The sequence below is a fragment of the Zootoca vivipara genome, chromosome 3 (genome assembly GCF_963506605.1).
Source record: "Zootoca vivipara chromosome 3, rZooViv1.1, whole genome shotgun sequence".
In the NCBI taxonomy this organism is placed as follows: Eukaryota; Metazoa; Chordata; class Lepidosauria; order Squamata; family Lacertidae; genus Zootoca; species Zootoca vivipara.
In genome coordinates, this window is record NC_083278.1 from 53575141 (window position 1) to 53594912 (window position 19772).

At 40.9% G+C, this 19772-nt stretch overlaps 1 protein-coding gene across 1 annotated transcript; it reads left to right on the forward strand.

Annotated features, from left to right (window-relative positions):
* Positions 1-590: 590 nt before the first annotated feature.
* On the forward strand, positions 591-18151 carry SMPDL3A (sphingomyelin phosphodiesterase acid like 3A). Its single transcript, XM_060272657.1, has 9 exons — positions 591-1168; positions 5010-5223; positions 5870-6014; positions 6718-6814; positions 8448-8626; positions 9920-10100; positions 12969-13093; positions 16117-16471; positions 16618-18151. The coding sequence occupies exons 1-8, from the start codon at positions 1057-1059 to the stop codon at positions 16432-16434; spliced, it is 1371 nt and encodes a 456-aa protein (XP_060128640.1). The 5' UTR covers positions 591-1056; the 3' UTR covers positions 16435-16471; positions 16618-18151.
* Positions 18152-19772: the final 1621 nt, after the last annotated feature.

Genomic DNA, 19772 nt, shown 5'->3' on the forward strand with positions numbered 1-19772 from the left:
CCCAGACCTCCCATTCCCAGGGATGTGAGAACAAGGTTGTTGACTTCATCTCCATGGAAAAAGCCATCATTCGAGTGGCGTTAATTTCCATGGCAACTGATTTATGGTGGTACCAAGCGAAAGAAAAAAGACGATTAGGTTAAAGGTGGGGATGAAAGGGGAAAAAATGGTTGGAAAGGATTCTGGCATATATACTATGTTTAAATGATAAATATTTGACAACGCAGTCTCTTCTGTTGTGTGATATTCTTCTTCACGCACTTCAATTCTCGCTTCCCTTCTTTTAACTACTGTACACACTGCATGTTTTTATGCATCCCAACGATACAATACTTTACTGGCTTGCAACTTGTAATCGATAACTGTGAATATCGAAGGACAAGAACATGTTGCTACTTGCGACATCTTTTGAAATGTTTTGGGGAGGTGCATGCTTGAAGATGCTAAACTCATTTAAAACACGGGAAACTATGTATTTCGCGTGGAAAGTTTACGCAACATGTGAGCCCCTGGAGACCAATTAATCAGCAGGCAAAACGAAAGGAGAAGTGTTCCTCCCGAGTTAGCACGAAGGTTACACTTCCTCAATCGAGGCAGGCCAAAAGTGAATCATTGCCTTCCATGGAAATGCGGGCAAGAGACGGGGGTCGGGCAGCTACACCTGTTGGGCGCCTGCTGCCGGTGGAGCCCTTCTAGGAGCGGGGAAAGAGAGAGGTGGCTTTGGCCGACGCTTTGCATTTGCGCAACGCCGCTTCAGGATGCCTTTCCCCGCTTCCTGATTTACGAGGCGTCGGCTGGCTCCCTTCCAAGCTCCTCCGAACAGGTCGCGCCGTTCCGAGAATCAACCGCCTTTCCTGGAAAGGGCTTGAGAAAAAGAAACCCCGGCTGCTGCTTCCCCAGCGAAGGGAAGGGAGCGAGGCTTCAGCTTCTCCGCGCGCCTTGCCGAAGGGGAAAAGCCTGCTTGGGAAGGGCAGCCGCAAAGCCCTCGCCTTCCTCCTTCCGCGGGGTCGCAGGAGAGCGAGCCCGCTGCAAGGCTGCGGAGAGGCCCAGCCGAGCATGGGAGGGTGGCGCGACCCTCGCGGCCTGGCCCTGTGGGGACTTCTGCTGTGCGGCTCGCTGCGGGACCTGGCCAGCGCCGCCCCGGCCTGCGCGGCGCCCTCGGACGCGGGTGAGTCGGACTGAAGCCGAGCGCGGCCTCGCGTCTGGGGCCTGTCAAGCTGGGAGCTGCCAGCTGTGTCGTAGGAGCGGCGACCGAACAAGGCGCCTCCCTCCTTCCAGCCATAACAGAAAAGTAGGTCTAGGGGCCGCTCCAGTTGGAGGCGAGACAGGGCTGGCCGGCTGGGGAGGTTGGCGCGAAAGCGGCGAGGGAGGAGCGCCTTCTTCCCCTGGGCTCAGCGGCAATTTCGCCCTCGCCATTTGCACCCACCTCGGGCAAAGAGTGCGCGCTTGCAACGAGGACTCCTCGAAGCAGCATTGCGCACAACGCAATGAAATCAGCAATGGGACCTCCTTCATGCAGCCAACGCATTAACAAATTAATACTGATGGTTATGGTTATGATTTATTGCTATTGCTATTATAATAATAATGGTGAAGGCAGGTGGTGATGATAAAAGTTCCACCTGTTGAATTCAGTGGGCGTTGCAGACAGGTGAGTAAGCAGAGGATTGCAGCCATCCATCCGGTGCTGCAGGAGCCTGCTGCAAGTTGCTGACATATGGAAACTGGCAACACCAAGGAAATGCTGTCAAACAATCCGGATGGAGCTGGTGGAGAAAATATTCTTGTAACTTAGGGCGAAAGAGTCAGATAAAGCGTTGGCTGCATGAGGGAGGTCCCATTGCTGATTTCGTTATTTCACAGGTGTTGCATATAGAGCTATATGTACATAACCACGGGGCTCAGTTACATAAAAAGTCTTGCCTAGTTCATTGCCTGGCTCTTAAAAGTGGCCAGTCAGATGCCCTTGTGAGTCAGGCCAGTCACCCACCTAGTTCAGCATCCTGTTCTTACATGCATCTTAAGTGGTGCTGATTCCAAAGTGGACACAATCTTGCTCAAAATTGGTGCTGATGACGGATGTGGTTCTCTGCTAATAGCAAAGGTGGCAGGACAGACTCACAGGGGTGCTGCCTCTGGGGCTTCTGCTGTCTGGGGCAATAGCTGCACCCTGTCTCACGGCATGGCTCTGTGTGTTGCCATAGAGACAAATGAGTGGGCATTCCTCCCTCAGCTGGCTGGATTTCATGTTGTCCTATGGGTGAGAAAATAACAGGCAAGGGGAGTTGCTTGATTCAGTGACTGAAGTTGTGATAGGAGCGACAAAGAAGCGTGACTTGCTCTGTATGCTGAATCCAAAGATATATTTTTTGGGGACCCCACTAGAAAACTAAGATCTTCTGGAATATTAATGTTGGAAGCCCTTCCATCCTGTGCTCAGGTTGTATATACTAAGTTGTAAATAAAACCATATATCCTAAAGACACTACAGTCTCCACCTTTGTTCCAAGGAAACTGAACCTTCAGTAAGCACTGGAACCCTGGAGTCTGTTTCTCAGAGATTGGGGTGCACACAACAATACTTTGCAGTGAGTTTGGGAGCAGAGCTTGAGTTTGGGGAAACGGGAAAGAGGAAGAGAGGTAATTGATCTGCTCAAGCCACTGCCTTGGCAGCTTAAGGGATCATGAAGGAGGGATTAGAGTAGAGAGAATGCTTTCCTGGTTCTAGAACTTCATGCCCCACATTATTTGTTCTCACTACAGGGACTTAGACTCAATGACCTATTGGTTCTATTATTCCATGTCCTCAAGTAGCTTTTACCATTTGGGACTGTTGTTACTTATAGAACATAACACATGCCAAGCAAATAACCTGAAGTACAAAGCAAGTAAAATGATGCCTTTTAATTAAATCAGTCTCCATTGTTGAAAGTATGCAAGCTTTTGAGTCTATTGAACTAAACAAGAATTCTGAACTTTTCTCAATACGTATTACATTCCCTTCTGTGATGTCATTTCCAAACAGCCGGGCAGTGTGCAACTGTTTCCTCTTTTTCCAACAGGTTTCATAACTTCTTATCCTTATCTATTTTGAAAACAAATAAATCCCAATGTGTAGCAATAAGAGAGCTGGTTGTTTTCTATGCTGTATTGACATCACCTTGGCTTGGATCCAAATCTGCAATAGCAAAACTCTGCTTGTAATGAGACTTTCCCAACGTCCGTCCTCCTAAAAAGTTTCCCCTGATGATTGGCAGAACCTCAATAAAATGGTGTTTGACGTGGTGCATAGGAGAGAGTAATTGGTTGAAATTGGAAAGCCCCTTTACATGAGTAGAAGTGCCTTCTGCTAACAAGCACCTTCTTTGGATCTTTTTCTTTTGGTCTTAAAGCACAGTCTAATCCTTAAACTGTGAGGGGCAGTTCCTCATTTTCTGTGTGATTTACTTTCCCCATTATTTCTAGAAGTGGCATGTTTACGTGTTCTTCTGACATGATCTCAGCTCCATACCACTGAGACAGTATTGATAAAATTTCTTAAGATGGGCCTGAAAAACCCAATTGCCTTGAAAAAAGATTGACAACACTCGAAATGTATTGGGCATCAATTTGGTTTGACTAACTGTTCCATTGCTCCTTTTGATATTTGTCTCTTCAGCTTTTTGTAATTGCACAATGACTTCTGAGGAAGAAATTTAGTTCTCAGAGATATGCTGCTGTTGCTGCTTCTTTTTTATTTTTTTAAAGCTCATAAAGTTAGGACTCTAATCCAGTGTTGTTGCCAGTTTTGTCCCAGACAGTGATTACCTCCATGTAAATCACTTCACCATCTGCATGCCATTTTCAGAACTAAAATTTGTTGTGTTACACTTAAGACACTTGCCTCTTTAAAAAGTGAGTACCAACCGAAAGGTACCAACCGAAAGTATTGCTTAGTGTTAGAATAAATATTTATTAAGTTCCATATTTTTTCAGATCTATGTTCTGGTTAGTCCACTGCCTATATACGAGTGTTTGTGGTATGTTTCAATTTTTCTGCTCTGTCACTGTATTGACATTTGGTTGATCAGAGGGCAGGGAATTGCTGTCAACAATTGCCATTCCTGGTCAGTTATTTCACAGTCATTGATGGAGAAAATAAACCTTAGATGCAGTCACCTTTTAAATCTTTTTTAAAAAAACAAAAACAAAAAAAACACAGTTGTGTAGCTGCACAGCTGTGCTTCATGAAGTGCCACAGATTACTTTCCATTTTTTATCTGGATGTTATGGGATGCAAAAAAAACCCAAACCAAAATAACAAAACCACACTGAAGTAGCCTTCCATTGTAATCACTGCCATGTGGCAAGGAGTTCCTTGATTAATTTAAGAGGAAGAAACACACTATAGCAGGCATGTCAAACCTGCGGCCCTCCAGATGTTTTGGCCTACAACTCCCATGATCCCTAGCTAGCAGGACCAGTGGTTGGGGAAGATGGGAATTGTAGTCCAAAACATCTGGAGGGTCGTAGGTTTGACATGCCTGCACTATAGTACAGTGTGTAAAAGCACCAAGTAGCACTTCCAATTATAAAACAAAGCAGCACCAATGCCTCAGCAGTGTAAAGCTGATTGGTGGAGATTTGCCCCAAGTCCAGAGAAACAGCATAGGAAAACCTAGGAATGCTTTCAGAATTGTTGTGATACAATGGTTCATATTTTTCATTCAGAAAGTTCTGTAAATCCAGACAAGAGTTAAAAGAAAAAAGCCTAAAGTTTATAGTGAAAGCTTAAAATTTTGCAGGAGTTGATGATTCAGACCTTGTACTCACCAGGGGAAAGCTTTCTGGTCAAATGAATAAATAATTTCTAGGCACTGACCAAGGTGAACAGTGACCCTTAATGGGAACATGGAGTCTTAATGGGAGTTTCAGGATTTTTCAGTAGCAGTATTTTTTTTTTTTACATTTTGCTAAGAAAATGTACATCTAATTCTCTGTTTTTCTTCTTCTCTTTTGTCTGGAAACAGGCCAGTTCTGGCACATCTCCGATTTACATTTGGACCCCACCTACCACATTACAAGTAATCACACTCAGGTTTGTGCCTCTTCCAAAGGCGTGAATGCCTCAAACCCTGGTCCATTTGGAGATTTCATGTGTGATTCACCATATCGGCTTATTTTATCAGCTTTTCAGCACATGAAGGATTCTGGTCAAGAGGCATCCTTCATGATATGGACAGGGTAAGTAAGAAAGACATTAGTATTTCTGATGTAAAGCTACGGAAAGGTTAAAGCAAATGTATTTGGCCATTTCGTAGCCTTATTTTAACATGGAATTAACTTTAAGGGCCAAGTTACACATTTTATTTGACTTCATCTTGTTTGACTTGTCCCTAGGCTCAGCATGCAGGCAAGTGGAATGGAGGGGGGGGGAGCCCAGATTAGATCCTGTTTTTTGGGACCCGGGATTACAGACTGGCTGACAGGAAATGTTGTATGCCACATCCTGGGTCCCCCCCCCCCATATTTGCAGATTCTCCAGTACGCACACATGGGAGGGATAGTAATATTGCTTCCTGTAGGTTAGACAGATTGCAGGTTACAAGGACTAAAGATTGCGTGCATTGAAGCCCAAAATGTCCTTTGAAGGGCCCCCAGTTTCTTTTAACTCTGGTTAGTCATAAAGCAATTTTGTAACACATGAAAACATTTCATGCTTAATTAATTTCTTTGAAACTGTTTGACTATGTTAATTATAACTTTAATCACTCTCAATATGCAGTGTTGAAGTACTTTTAGAGTACTGCAGAGAAACTAATGTTTGATTTCAAAAATAATTACACAACTACCAACTTGAGTTTTTTCTTTTTCTTTTCTTTTCTTAAAGAGACAGCCCTCCACATGTTCCTGTAAAAGAACTCTCCACAAAACTTGTCATTGACATTATTGGTAATATGACTTCTACCATAAGAAGTTTCTTTCCAGATCTCCAAGTTTTCCCTGCATTGGGAAATCATGACTATTGGCCACAGGTAAGACAAATTCTTCAAGAGAGTGAATAATTTGGCAACCTGATCCTATGTTTCTATACTCCTTGGAGGTTTTGGGTGCAAGTATAACTTAACTGGGCACTATCTGCCTTTGATTAGTAGTCAGCATTATAAAAAATGGCTTAACAATACAACAGTGCACATTTGCTTTGAGGAAAGTGCTGCTGAGTTCAGTGAGACATACTCTCAAGTAAGTGTAAGTAGGAATGCAGCCTAATGTTTGTACATCTCTTAAGTTAGGAAATTCCTGTTGCCCCAGAATGAACTGCCCATCGAAACACAGTGTGTTTCAATGCTAAAGTACAGAAGAGCAAGCACTTGGATAAAGTGTGTTGTAACGCTATGGAGTTAACTGCTTATGGTTGAATTCTTACCTGTTTCAAATACATTTGTCCCTATTTGAGGATTCAGATGTTTAGGGGTTTTGTTCTTAAAAGCATCTCATGCACCTATATGAGAATGTGACCTGATCTACCTGTAGTGCAAAAGGAGGAGGGGTAATTCTGAGATGATAAAATCAACAATGCTATTTCAGAATGTAGGTGGGGGTATAGAATGATACTCTCCTTTCATCCAGTGTAGAGTTTGGGGTACATTCTTGGTACATATCCAACCTGAAAAGCTAAGATTTGGACACATAATGATTAGTAAAGCATAGTCTTAAGGGGGTGTCTGTATTTTAAAGGATCAGCTGCCTGCATCTGTCAGTGAAGTTTACAATGCTGTAGCGGATTTCTGGAAACCTTGGCTTACGGATGAAGCAGTCGGCACCTTGAGAACAGGTAGGATGGATAGTAAAACAACACACATTTGCTAGGTCCACTGTCTTTATTTGGTTATGTTGGATATGGGTGAAATTGACATGGTAAAATTTCTAACATTGGGTTCTTATTGTAAGTGAAAATGTTCCATATTTCAGGGCACTTTCTATCCCTGAATCGCCAAGGTCTAATCATTTTACTGATTTACTAAACATTACAGTTATATGTGACAACACCCACAGTGTCACTTATTTTGTATATCCTTGATAGTTTGCATAGGCGTTTCTCAGTGTTTAAAGTGTTTCTGAGTGATTCAAAGTCAATGTTAAGGATGTTGTTTACAGGAACAGAATGGTGCGATACAAGATATAACCCTCCTCTTTAAAAATGATCAAACAATAGTTTATTACATAAATATTCAAGCAGTGGTCATAGTATCATAGAATTGTAGAGCTGAAAGGGACCCCAAAGTTCATCTAGTCCAATGCCTTGCAATGCATTGTAACTAAACCAAATAATTGAAGTCATCTATTTTTCCCTTGGTTAACAGTTTGCAAATGTTCTGAAGAAGTGTGCATGCACACGAAAGCTCATACCAAAATATAAACTTAGTTGGTCTTTAAGGTGCTACTGAAGGAATTTTTTTTATTTTGCTTCGACTCAGACCAACACGGCTACCTACCTGTAGTTTGCAAATAGTTAGCATGATATCTATAATTAAATTGCTCTATTTTTGCTCTGAGATAAGCAGGAGCTACAACCTGCTTATATAATCGGCAAGCAAATAAATTTCCAAATCTATTGTAGCCTCTTAAGTATTTGAAAATAGAAAAAGGGGTTTCCCCTTGAATTTGATTCTCATTTTGCACATTAAAATGCCTTGCAATGCATTGTAACTAAACCAAATAATTGAAGTCATCTATTTTTCCCTTGGTTAACAGTTTGCAAATGTTCTGAAGAAGTGTGCATGCACACGAAAGCTCATACCAAAATATAAACTTAGTTGGTCTTTAAGGTGCTACTGAAGGATTTTTTTTTATTTTGCTTCGACTCAGACCAACACGGCTACCTACCTGTAGTTTGCAAATAGTTAGCATGATATCTATAATTAAATTGCTCTATTTTTGCTCTGAGATAAGCAGGAGCTACAACCTGCTTATATAATCGGCAAGCAAATAAATTTCCAAATCTATTGTAGCCTCTTAAGTATTTGAAAATAGAAAAAGGGGTTTCCCCTTGAATTTGATTCTCATTTTGCACATTAAAATTCAGGAAGTAAAATTGAGACCTGTAAATCAAATTTTAGGTTACATATTTTTTTTTCCAGCAAATGTACAAAATATTAGAAATATGCAGAATTCTTAAATGTTAAAGATGCAGAAGTTATATTCCATTACTCCTGTTTACCCTTTATTAATTATCCCATTGGAATTATATCCATGGGACATCTTGGAGAATGGTATTACCCAGCAAGAATATGCATGTTAGATTTAGGCCCATAGAAAGGATATTGCATTTAATTTGCAAGTCAATTATCAGATAATTTTGTCCCATTCTATTCTACCTGACTTGACACTGGAGAAGAAAACCAAAAATAAGTGGAACTTATCCATAGTAAATTAAAGACATACATCTTCTCTCCACCCTCCCCTAGGTGGTTTTTATACACAAACAATTCAGTCCAACATGACTACACAACCTCTTAGGATAATTAGTTTAAATACCATCTTATACTACCCTCCCAACACTATGACTCTGAATATGACTGATCCAGCAAACCAGTTTGCATGGCTGGAACGTGTATTAGAGACGGCACATCAAAACAAGGAAAAGGTAAGGATTTTTTTTAAAAAAAAGTAATAAGAATGTGAAAAGGGTAACTATTTGTTGCAAGAAAGTTTGCAGTTGGTGGGACCTTTGACCAAGGTAGGTATGTCCCCTGAACTTCCACTGCTCTGAGTAGAAAGCACACTAAACTTGTATCAGTTAATCCAGGGGAACTCCTCAGTTTGGTAATAAAAGAGCACCCCAAAGGTCATCCGTAAAGGTAAAGGGACTCCTGACCATTAGGTCCAGTCGTGACCGACGCTGGGGTTGCAGCGCTTAGCTCGCATTATTGGTTGAGGGAGCCAGCATACAGCTTCCAGGTCATGTGGCCAGTATGACAAAGCCGCTTCTGGCAAACCAGAGCAGCGCACAAAAACGCCATTTACCTTCCCGCTGTAGCGGTACCTATTTATCTACTTGCACTTTGACATGCTTCCGAACTGCTAGGTTAGCAGGAGCTGGGACCGAGCAATGGGAGCTCACCCCGCCGCAGGGATTCAAACCGCTGACCTTCTGATCGGCAAGCCCTAGGCTCAGTGGTTTAACCCACAGCACCACCTACGTCCCACGTAAGGTCATCTATACACAATGCTAAATTATGGGGACACTCTTACTCAGTCTAGTATGGTGCAAAAAAGTGCCAAATACCAGGTCCCACCAAATAGTTTGGTGCTGCCAAATGCCAACAGTTGGAGTTGCTTTAATCAGTAAGTGTGAATGGGTTGAAAGCATGTGAGCTGTCTGTGTGGGCTTGAGCCTGGAGCCAGCTCTTGAGTTTCCAGCAGGTATAGCAGGCATAGTCCTGAAGGTTGGAGTGTCATCTAACTCTTCATGGTGCTTATGTCTATGCTGGGATCATTAGTTCAATGCTTCTGACTCCTAAATACATCAGTTGTTGTGGCCAAAAAACGAAGAGACTAATTAAGATAAGTCCTACCTCAAATACTAAAAAAAATGCTTTTTGAATGCAAAGCCACAGGACTTCTTGTAGTAAGGGTTTGTGCAGTTAATGGGAAATAAGTTGTAATGCATGCTTCTAGTCAGTGGCATTGAAGAACTTTGGTTTATTCGACCTGTAATCTATATCCTTGAAGCTTGTAAGCCTTTATGCCTGCTTCACAAACTCTATAACTTCATTCTTAGTAGGGATAGGGAAAAAAGTGTTTACCTTTCAGAAAGCAACAAATGGAAAAGTGAGATTATAAGCCATTTCTTTCACGTCAACATTATAGTATACACCTAATGTATTTGATGTAATATTAAAATGCCATTTCTGATGTTTATATTCTTATCCCCCAGGTTTATGTGATAGGACATGTGCCAGTAGGTTATCTGCCTTATTCTCGAAATACAACTGCCATAAGAGAACACTACAACGAGAGGTTGATAGAAATCTTTCGCCGGCATAGCAGCGTGATTGCTGGACAGTTTTTTGGACACACTCACAGAGACAGCATCATGGTTCTTCTAGATGAAAAGGGTAAGATGTTTGCAGATGACAGCTTTCTTGGCTGGCGACACAGATTACACAGTAACGGGAGATCTATTTCATGGTGCTTTGGGGATAGGCAAAGGCCCTATTCTCTAATGGGATAAATCAGAGTTGACCCATATGATCCCTTTCATATGTTGTCAGGTTGCAACTCCCATCAGCCCCAGCTAGTGTAGTCAGGGAGGATGGGAGCTGCAGTTCAGTAACATATGGATGGCACCACATAACTTAGCCCTGCAGTTGCCAACTTGGATCCTCCTCCTCCTTCATACCCTTGCTGCATGATTATGGTGCATTCTTGCTATTCCTAAATGTATCGGTTCTCTTTAAAACGATCACAAATAATCAGCATCGCAGAAACTAATTCCACTTTGAAGAAATAGATGGTTAAAAACCAAGCGGCAAAACCAACCATGTTGAGTAAATGCATCCCAACAACTTTAAAATTCACACTGGTATTATTACAATCAGTACTTTTCCAAGTACTCTGTACCGAATCATGTTCTGCAAATGGTTTGGCTTGTGCTCTATTTTCAAATAGGAGCCACAACGGGTCTTTTGTTAGGTTCACACTTCATCATAAGACAGTAGCAGATCCTATACAAAAATGTTTCCTTCCTGTTTCTTCAGTGACAGTCACAAATTACACTGGGCGGTTCCTACCCATTGTAGAATGTGTCAAAAGGGAATGTTCTCAAGCTTGTTAGATACACTCAGTTTTTCTGTGTGTTTCCTGCATCATTACTAGATCTCTGTCTGTACTGGGCTCCCTGCTGCTTCAGAGTTAATTGAGACAGGAACAGAGAGTGAAGATAGAAGGAGAAAGGAGTGTTCTAACCCATAATATTCTGTAAAATGTAGCCAACATCTAACTTTCAAGATTATATGCAGTATTATATATTTTTCTCTTAAGTTGTTTCAGATTGAACAAAGAAACTTGCAGCAGCAGGAAGCATTAAAATCTAAGAGATACCACCTAAATATTTGTATCTCTTTAAACATCATGGCCTAAACAAACTATAAGCATATTGGCTTGGTGTTGTATTTGCTGGTTCGGACATCATGCTAAACCAAGGCACATTATGGTTTAAATGAACAAATTACACAGTGTTATTTGCAAAGGCAGTTATTATCTCAATAAGGCACTATATTGAGTTTCCAATAGTGATATAATCATTTGGTCAATGGATTAAAAAGCAGGAGCTTAACCAACTGGATGTTCTTTAATTTGATGTCAATCCTAATAGCATCCCAAAATGACATGTCTGTATTGTAGAAGATCCACATTTGAGATATGCTGACATTCATTCCCACTGATTACAGTCTGCTTCTAAGCCTATGGCTTAGAAGGGAAATCAAAATTGTTTCACTCAGAAGAGCAGAGCATGTACTGATTTTTTATATACATAGTGATAACCTATCCTCTTCATTTAATCTGGCACCCGTAGACGTAAACCAGTATGCTTGTGTAACCTGAACAACAGCAGGTTTTTGAAGCACCCAAAATCCTTTTGCTTGTTGATAATTGGTGAGCAATTAAATCTTTAGTCCTGGAATCTGGAACTGGAGAGCCTCTGGTTGTTCAACTACAACTCCCATTATCTCTGAGCACTAACCGTGCTGGTTGGGACTGGTGCAAGTTGGACTCCCAACGGCATCCCTTCTTTAGCTGATTAATTCAGTTAATTGATATGCAGCCAAATCCTACCCATGTTTACTTGGAAGTAAGCCTGACTAGTTCCCATGGAACATACTGCCATATGTGACGGGTTCCAAAAGCTTTGAACTACTCTAGTTAATATGCCTGGAAATTCCCACATGTCAAGTAGAAATACAAGTAATTTAATGATGTGAATGCTTATGCAATTTGACTTTTAAAAAAGAAAAAAGCAGTCCATGTATTCTTTATGGACAAACTCAGTGTAAATATTTTTTTTTAAAACCCTAAGTAGTCAAATTGAATTGTCGAAACAAAATAAAAAAATTCCTTCCAGTAGCACCTTAGAGACCAACTACGTTTGTCATTGGTATGAGCTTTCGTGTACATGCTCGCTTCTTCAGATACACTTCTTCTTCAGTGGTATCTGAAGCAGTGTGCATGCACACAAAAGCTCATACCAATGACAAACTTAGTTGGTTTCTAAGGTGCTACTGGAAGGAATGTTTTTATTTTGTTTCGACTGTGTCAGAGCAACATGGCTACCAACCTGTAAATTGAATTGTGTTTTTCGTTTTGGACAACTGTGCAGTACAGATCTGTGTATGTTTACTTAGAAGTAAGTCCCAAATGTGACTGACTCCCTAGTAAAAGTGCTTAGGTTTTCAGCCTAAATTAATCTAAAGATGTGTAAAAATCTAGTTTTTACAAAGCTTTCTTAAACATGGCTTTCGTAGAGATACTTTGACTGCCTTTCAGAGGATTACCCAGAGTCAGATCAAGACAAGGTTCATAAAAGTTGCTTACCGGTAGGTGCATGTCACAAGGGGCTTTCAATGACTTTTTAAAGTCTTTTTTTACTCTGAACAGTAGACACCCCTCCCAGTTTCAAAACTGTGTTCATTGTTGTTTAAATCTAGCCATTGCCCAAAACTCTGAAATCTCCAAAATACTGTAAGTTTTTCTTCAGGGAGTTGGCATAACTTTAATGATTGGCAAGCATTGATGGTTGCATCAGAAATTGTAGCGAGGGGTTCCCATGTGTGGTTATTGCATAAAGATTTTAAATAATGTGCCAGTGGAAGGGCAGGACATAAAGTACATGTCCTAATGTAGTGAACATACGTGTAAGTTTAAACATTACCACTTATTTAAACCCTTCTTCATTCCTCCAAATCTTTTGTTTTGTAATTGTTCAGAAAAGCCAGTAAACTCCTTGTTTGTGGCACCTGCTGTGACGCCAGTGAAGGACGTATTGGAGGTAGACTCAAACAATCCTGGAGTGAGATTATATCAATATGACCCTCTTTCTTATAATCTACTGGTAAGTAAAAAAACAAAAAACAAAATAAAAAGCAGGTAATCTGGAAAGTAAAAATCTAATGTGAAGGGTTTTGTGATTAATTTTTCAGTTAACACTACCGTAACTTCTGTGGTTAGCGGTAAAGCCATTCGTGCTTCCTAAATAGTCATTTTCCATGTTTCCATAATTGCGTATCAGTGTTTAACGTTTATGAACTGAATTGAAACCAGTAGCTAGAAATGTATGAAGAAGTATGAGGAAACTTCTATACATTTTGTATCCTTATCCGTCTCCCAAGTTTCACACGCTTTAGAATTCCCTTCTTCCTCCCTTCTTCCCCAGTGAGTGCACTGTTATTTATTTATTACACCTTTTTCTCCAAAGAGTTCAGTTGCTCCTCTCCCCACTCTCCATTGTTAACTTCACAACAACTTTGTTGAGGTAGGCTGAGGGATTGTGGTTGCGTAAAGGTCACTCAATGAGCTTTGTTGTCAAGTAGCGATATAAACCCAGATCTCTCCAGCCCTAGTCTGGCATCCTAACCTCTATACCACACTTATTGGAAGTAAGGTACTGCTCTTGTTGCTATTCCTACAAGTGGTCTTCTCCTCTTTCATTCAGTGGTGCAGTTAAGACTCTGGGCTTTACGGTTTTATGCCTCCTGCACCCTCTTTAGATGGCAGTGCAAATTACTCCACTTACATTAAAACTTGGTAATCCATCTCTGCTGTATTTGTGGGTCCTCCTGCTCATTCTGCTGAGTGTGACCCTGGACTCCTGCCCTGATGGCTCCACTGCTTTTATCTTCATTCTGCTTTGGTTTCCTCAAACTGTTTCATTTGCAGGAAAGGAAGAGCAGCAATCAATATGAGGCAGCTCTGCAAAGAGGAGGAGGAGGGGTTGGGGAGAACACGCCTTGTTCAAACGTTATTATTGAGGGAGGTGTAAATCACAGTTCTGCCGGAAGCATTATCAAAAGCAGGTCACATTAATGAACCCTTTTATCGCTAAAAGCAATGGGATAAAACAAGCCACAAACCAGGATGGGGACACAAGCTGTAATTAAAGCAGGCAATAAATCTGCAGCTCGTGCTTGTTAGCAGGCATTTACCAGTTGCTGAAAGACCCATAATGCAAGGACCACCAGACAAGCATTTCCATAGTTTGGAATGTGTCGCCAGAGAGACCAAGAGAATTTTAAAAACGAGGACACAGAGCAGGCCTGCCCCAGTGGATCTGAGAACATGGGAACAGATGTATGGGAGGAAGAGACTCTCCCTAAGGTGTGTGTGCAGATCTAGAGCATTTGGGGCTTTAAAGGTCAGCAACTGGGCCTGGAAACAAACATGCCATTGAGCTAGAACTAGAACAGTAAATGACATCTTCCCATCTGGTGTCACACGTTTTTCACTAGCTGTTGCTGCAGAATCCTCTTCAAAGGCAGGCCCATGTAGGCCACATTGCAGTAACCCAAACAGAAGATTGCTGAAGCATAGATAACCAAGGCCAACTTTCTGTTTGAGAGAAGGGATTGGAGTCAGCTCCTCAGCCTAAGCTGGGGAAAGTAGCACTCCTAATCACTGACACCACGTAAGCACCTAATACTAAAGTGAGATCCATGGGCATACCAGCCTCTGCCAACCTAGTGCCCTCCCATCAGCATCGGCCGGAATGTGCTGGCTGGAGCTGATGGAAATAGCACCCCAGACCAAGAAGGTGCCAGTTTGACAAAGACTGTTCTAAGCATTGTCCTTTCCCTTCCTGTTTTGGGCTGCCGCAAGGTCATGATGCTTGTTCTGTCTGGATTCAGTTTCAGTTTGTTAGCCATCTTCCAGCACATACTGTAAATACAACAGGGCAGTTGTTCAGGAAATCCATTGTTGTTCCTGGATTTGCTGGGAAAGCAAAGCTTATGCTGGATGCTGAGTGACACAGCACTCCATGCTGTCAAAGAGCTCTCTCAGCAGTTGCCTATAGATGTTTAAAGTGTTGGGGCCAAGATGCAGCCCTTTGGCATCTCTGGTTCTGTTGGGTGTATCAGCAGTCACCCAACAGCAGTTGCCTGTCAGGTGGGAGTGAAGCTCCTGCAGAGCAGCGTCCTTAACTCCCAGCAGTCTCAAGTAGCACAGAGATATCGGATTATATAGTATCAAATGCCACTGAAAGGTTTAGGAGACTGAACAAAGATACAACTCTTTCTGGTTCTATTCCAGACACAGGTAATAGACTGGAGTAGCTAAGGTGCTTTCGGTCTCAAACCCTTCTCTGAACTTCTATAATATGGGTCTAGAAAATATTTATCATTCAAGAGGTTTTGTTGGTCTGGTACATTCTGGTCTAGGAAGGCAAATTTGTACTGTTCTATATCTGTTCAGATCAACTATCTCAAATGAAGATTTTTTTTTAATCACAAGAAGGTGGATTGCAGCATCTCTTAAGCATATTGGCACCATCCTCTCCTCTACTAGTATGCGAGAAGCCAGCACCATGAACAATTGGGTTCTGAGACCTTTATCAATCATGCACATTTGCATAGTTTCACTTCTTTTGCCCAGATTATTCTATAATAATGGAGAGAGAAAGAGAGCCCTGAAATCCTACTACACCTACTAAAAATCTGCCTGGCCAAAAGGCATTGGCTTGCACACATTCAAATATAATTTTGCACTAATGTGGTGCAAAAAAGTTGAAGGTTTTGTTCTCAGTAGGCTATTCTGTGCTCAATTCCACACTCACGGGACACAGAGAGTAATGGGTTATGTTGGTGTGATTTTTTCTTAAGCTGGATATATTGTTTGTCTTATCTGCAGGCCATACCCAAGAGTGTTGTTTTTGTCTCTCTTCTTCCCATCCATTGCCTTCCCCTAGTATTAGCATATGACAGAAACTGAGCTATATATGAGTCCACGTCTTGTGGTGGGACATGACCTTTCTCTTCAGTTGTGAATAATAGGCAGTGACGGCTTCTTAATCAATACATCACTCTAGAAGTTTAATGAAGCAGTGGATACAATTGTGCACTTTTTGTTTCCGTTTAATTCCAGGATCTTTGGCAGTTCTACTTGAACCTCACAGAAGCCAACATGAAAAATGAATCAGTCTGGAAACTTGAGTATGTTATGACCAAAGCTTATGGAATCAAGGACTTAACGCCAGAAAGCTTGTATGAAATGGCAAATCAACTTAGTGTACCTCAAAGCAAATTGTTCCAAAAATATTACAGCCACTACTATGTGAGTTACGATGATCCAAGCTTGTTCTGTGAAGAGCACTGTAGGATCACCCAACTCTGTGCAATTAAATATTTAGACCTCACCTCTTACACAGATTGTATCGGACATAAAGGCAAATTACATGGGTAAAAAGTAGTGCTCACGTTAAAGAATTGTGTCCTCTAAGGCAGTGTTTCTCAACCAGTGTGCCTCCAGATGTTTTGGGACTACAACTCCCATCATCCCTAGCTAGCAAGACCAGTGGTCAGGAATGATGGGAGTTGTAGTCCCAAAACATCTGGAGGCACACTGGTTGAGAAACACTGCTCTAAGGCCTGGTTCTGATGTAGCAACTGTAACCGTTGTTTCTTCAGCTGAGAACTAGTGTGGTGTCTGCCCACTCCTCTCTTCCTTAGTTTCCCATTACAAATGAACTGCTCTTGGTTTTATATCCTGGTTACCAAGTCATGATTAAACCACAGTTTCTCAGTTGAAATGTAGCAGGAAATGGTGGTTTCAACTAAACAGAATGGAAGCACTGAAGCTAACATGCATTGGGGGAAACGCACAGCCACAACATTAGTTTTTGGTGCAATAAACCATGGTTTATATAAGCAGAGGCCATTACTGCTGTATCGAGCCTAAATAAAGTCCAAAAAATATTTTGCCAAATTAGAGGCCTGCAAATTAATCAAATGGAATGTTGTAGAGAGAATCTCTATGTGTTAGTGTTGTTGCAAGATGAAAATGAATGAATTGTACCTCTAAGCATCTGTAAAGAAAATTTCCGCTTAATTTCTTGCTGCTGCTAAGCATCCAAAGCATGTATTTAATCAACTGAAAGGGGTGGGATGGGGTGCTTCTCTGTATTTTTAAAGTTTAGCTGTTTCTTCAATTGACTCCGGCAGTGTATGCACACACAAAAAATATCTCATTCAAGTGACTGTAAGTGTATATCGCTGCATTTTGCAAGCCTTTTAGAGAATTTTTCTTGAATGTATGATTCATTTAAAAATATTTTTAGAGATATTTGTATGGAAATTGTACAATTTGTATAGTAAAATTGTCATACGTTGAATCATGGAAAGTATCTGTATATATACAAAGTTATGGCTTTGTTTCTCTGTAAGTTTTAAGAACTTGTGATTTTGCTCAAGTCAGGCAAGAATTCATATGGCCATAAAATAATTATTTTTCTGGGGAATGGGGTGGAAAGTAAAGCAATGAAAGGAGGGAGCAGTCTAGTTTCTTACCAAAAATAAAAGATGAAAATAAGAAGAACACAGGCTGCACAATTTGCTTCATATCTCAGGTTCTACAAATGCTGGAGTTGAACTTAAGTTTTATACATGTTGTGATTTTTCACATTTTCTTCCAAATGAAGATTTTGGGTTATAGATTTGCTTTTCTTGCTGATTTATATGAATGGCTTTGTCTAGCTGTATTGTATAGGCTTGGATTCTAAGTTGCTTCTCAATTCATGTAAAGGGCAGCTTTTTGACCATTCCTCTTTGTCTGTAGCCCTTCACTCACACCATATCCAAGAATCCCACAACCCCCAGGAGCAAAAGTTCAGGGGCTGCAGGTGGATGGGGTGAGGCCTGAAATTCCCGTTCTGTGAATGTGAACTCTGTTCCACTTATGGAAAGAAAGTTAGGATCCAAGTCATAGTGTTTAAGAAAGTTTTGGTTTTTATGAATCTTCACCCTGGAATAAATAATATGGCTTGATCCTAAGCATAGTTTACTTCTATAGCACACAGGCTTGCAGAAATTCATTGGTTGTGTACTAGCTCAGGGACTTTCACAATCTTATTTTTTATTGTGTTAAAATAAAACTTGCTCATTCCAAGTAGATCTGCTAAAAATGTGTATGTGTAAATGTTTGGGTGTTTCTAAGATAAGATCTGTAAGAAAAGCTCCATTGGAGAAGATGGGGACAAGTTACATGTTTTTGTTAGCAGATCAGCAATTTCACTTTTGAATTATTTGGGAACTTTCTGGTGGATGCCATCTGTCAGTTTTTGTTTTGTCAGTAAGGTCTAGTACTTATCACCACTATTTGTCTCAGTTCCTCAGGCTCCCTGGGAAAAGTTGGTTAAAGCACATAGTCTACCTTATATCTTCCTCTGTGAAGACAGGTGGAAAACATTTATTCAGTTTCTTTGCAATCTCTGTTAGCACGTCTTTGACTCCCTTGTCATCCAAAAGCCCAACTGCCTCTTTAGTCCTCTTCCTGCTACTAATGTATTTAAATATTTTTTTGGATCTTGGTCTTCATGTTTTTAGCAATGTGTTCCTCAAATTCTTTTGTTTAGCATCCCCTTTTGCCTGCTTGCATTTCTTTTGTCAAAGCTCCTTTCCCTCCTTATTTAGACTAAGAATTCCACTTAGCCTCTGGTCTTTGACTATGCTGGCATCCTCTTGGCCTTGTTGGTACCTGCTTTGCTCTGCAGTATATATTCCAGCTGAGCTTCTAATATTACGGCATTAAACAACTCCTAAGCCTTCTGGAGAGATTTGAGCCTCTTGCTTTTTTTTTGCCTTTGGAGACTCCAGTTGTCATTCAAGAACACATGCAACATTGTGCTCCAGCTGGATGTTTCAAGAGAAGATGGGTAGCAATGGCCAAGTTGTCTTTTAGAGAACGTTTCTTCAATTACCAGTTTTCCCACTGCAGAATCTCTCAGGCTTCCCAGAAATTGAGGAGTCTTTGGAAACAGATGAAGCTTTATCTTGGCATCTCCAGATAGGACTGGTGGAAAATACCCCTAGCTGGAGCGTTGCTCCCAATCACTGGAAATTACTGAACTATACAGATCAATGATGACAACTCAGGATAAAGCAGCAGTTTCCTTTGGGTCTATTTGTACTATGGAGAAATTAGCTTCTTACATGCCTAGGAGCACATGCTTGAGAGCCATTTCTATACTGCAAGGCACATTAGAAAGGAGTAACTAATGCTGGATGTCCCAGCATTAGTGAAACCACAACTGAATAGGAATCTGTTCTATTAATTGCTATTCAAAAGGAAAAAAATACAAACCACTTAAAAAAAATCTTAGCATGAGAAAGAGTGGATGCTGTAATGCCTGAGTAGTTACATCACTAACATAGTTGTACCATGGGCACAGATTTAATTTGCCACCGGGGCTTCTTAGGAACTCTGCGCTAATCCTTCAAATGGCCATCCAAGAATGCAGTGAATTAGAAGAATCTTTAAGCAGGCTGTTGTATTCATTCTACGCTCTTAAGATTCAAATCACTTCCATTGGAAACTGATGCAGATTTCCTATGTGGATGAACTTTTAAGATATCTGCATTTTTCATCAAACATAAATACAGCCTACACCGTTCCTAGAGAATGGCCTAGAAAGCAGAGAGAACTGAAAGATGCCCTTTAGCTACTTATACTATTGCTGCAATCAAGAAAATGAAACTTCTAAGGATCATAAATGTATATATGAGTGAACAACTTAAAATAGGATA

What these genes read in the sequence shown, in the direction of transcription:
- SMPDL3A (XM_060272657.1), top strand. Translation starts at nt 1,057, where the DNA reads ATGGGAGGGTGGCGCGACCCTCGCGGCCTGGCCCTGTGGGGACTTCTG. An exon ending in CGCGGCGCCCTCGGACGCGG is followed by an intron (nt 1,169 to 5,009) that starts GTGAGTCGGACT and finishes GTCTGGAAACAG; the next exon opens with GCCAGTTCTGGCACATCTCC. An exon ending in AGTCGGCACCTTGAGAACAG is followed by an intron (nt 6,815 to 8,447) that starts GTAGGATGGATA and finishes ACCCTCCCCTAG; the next exon opens with GTGGTTTTTATACACAAACA.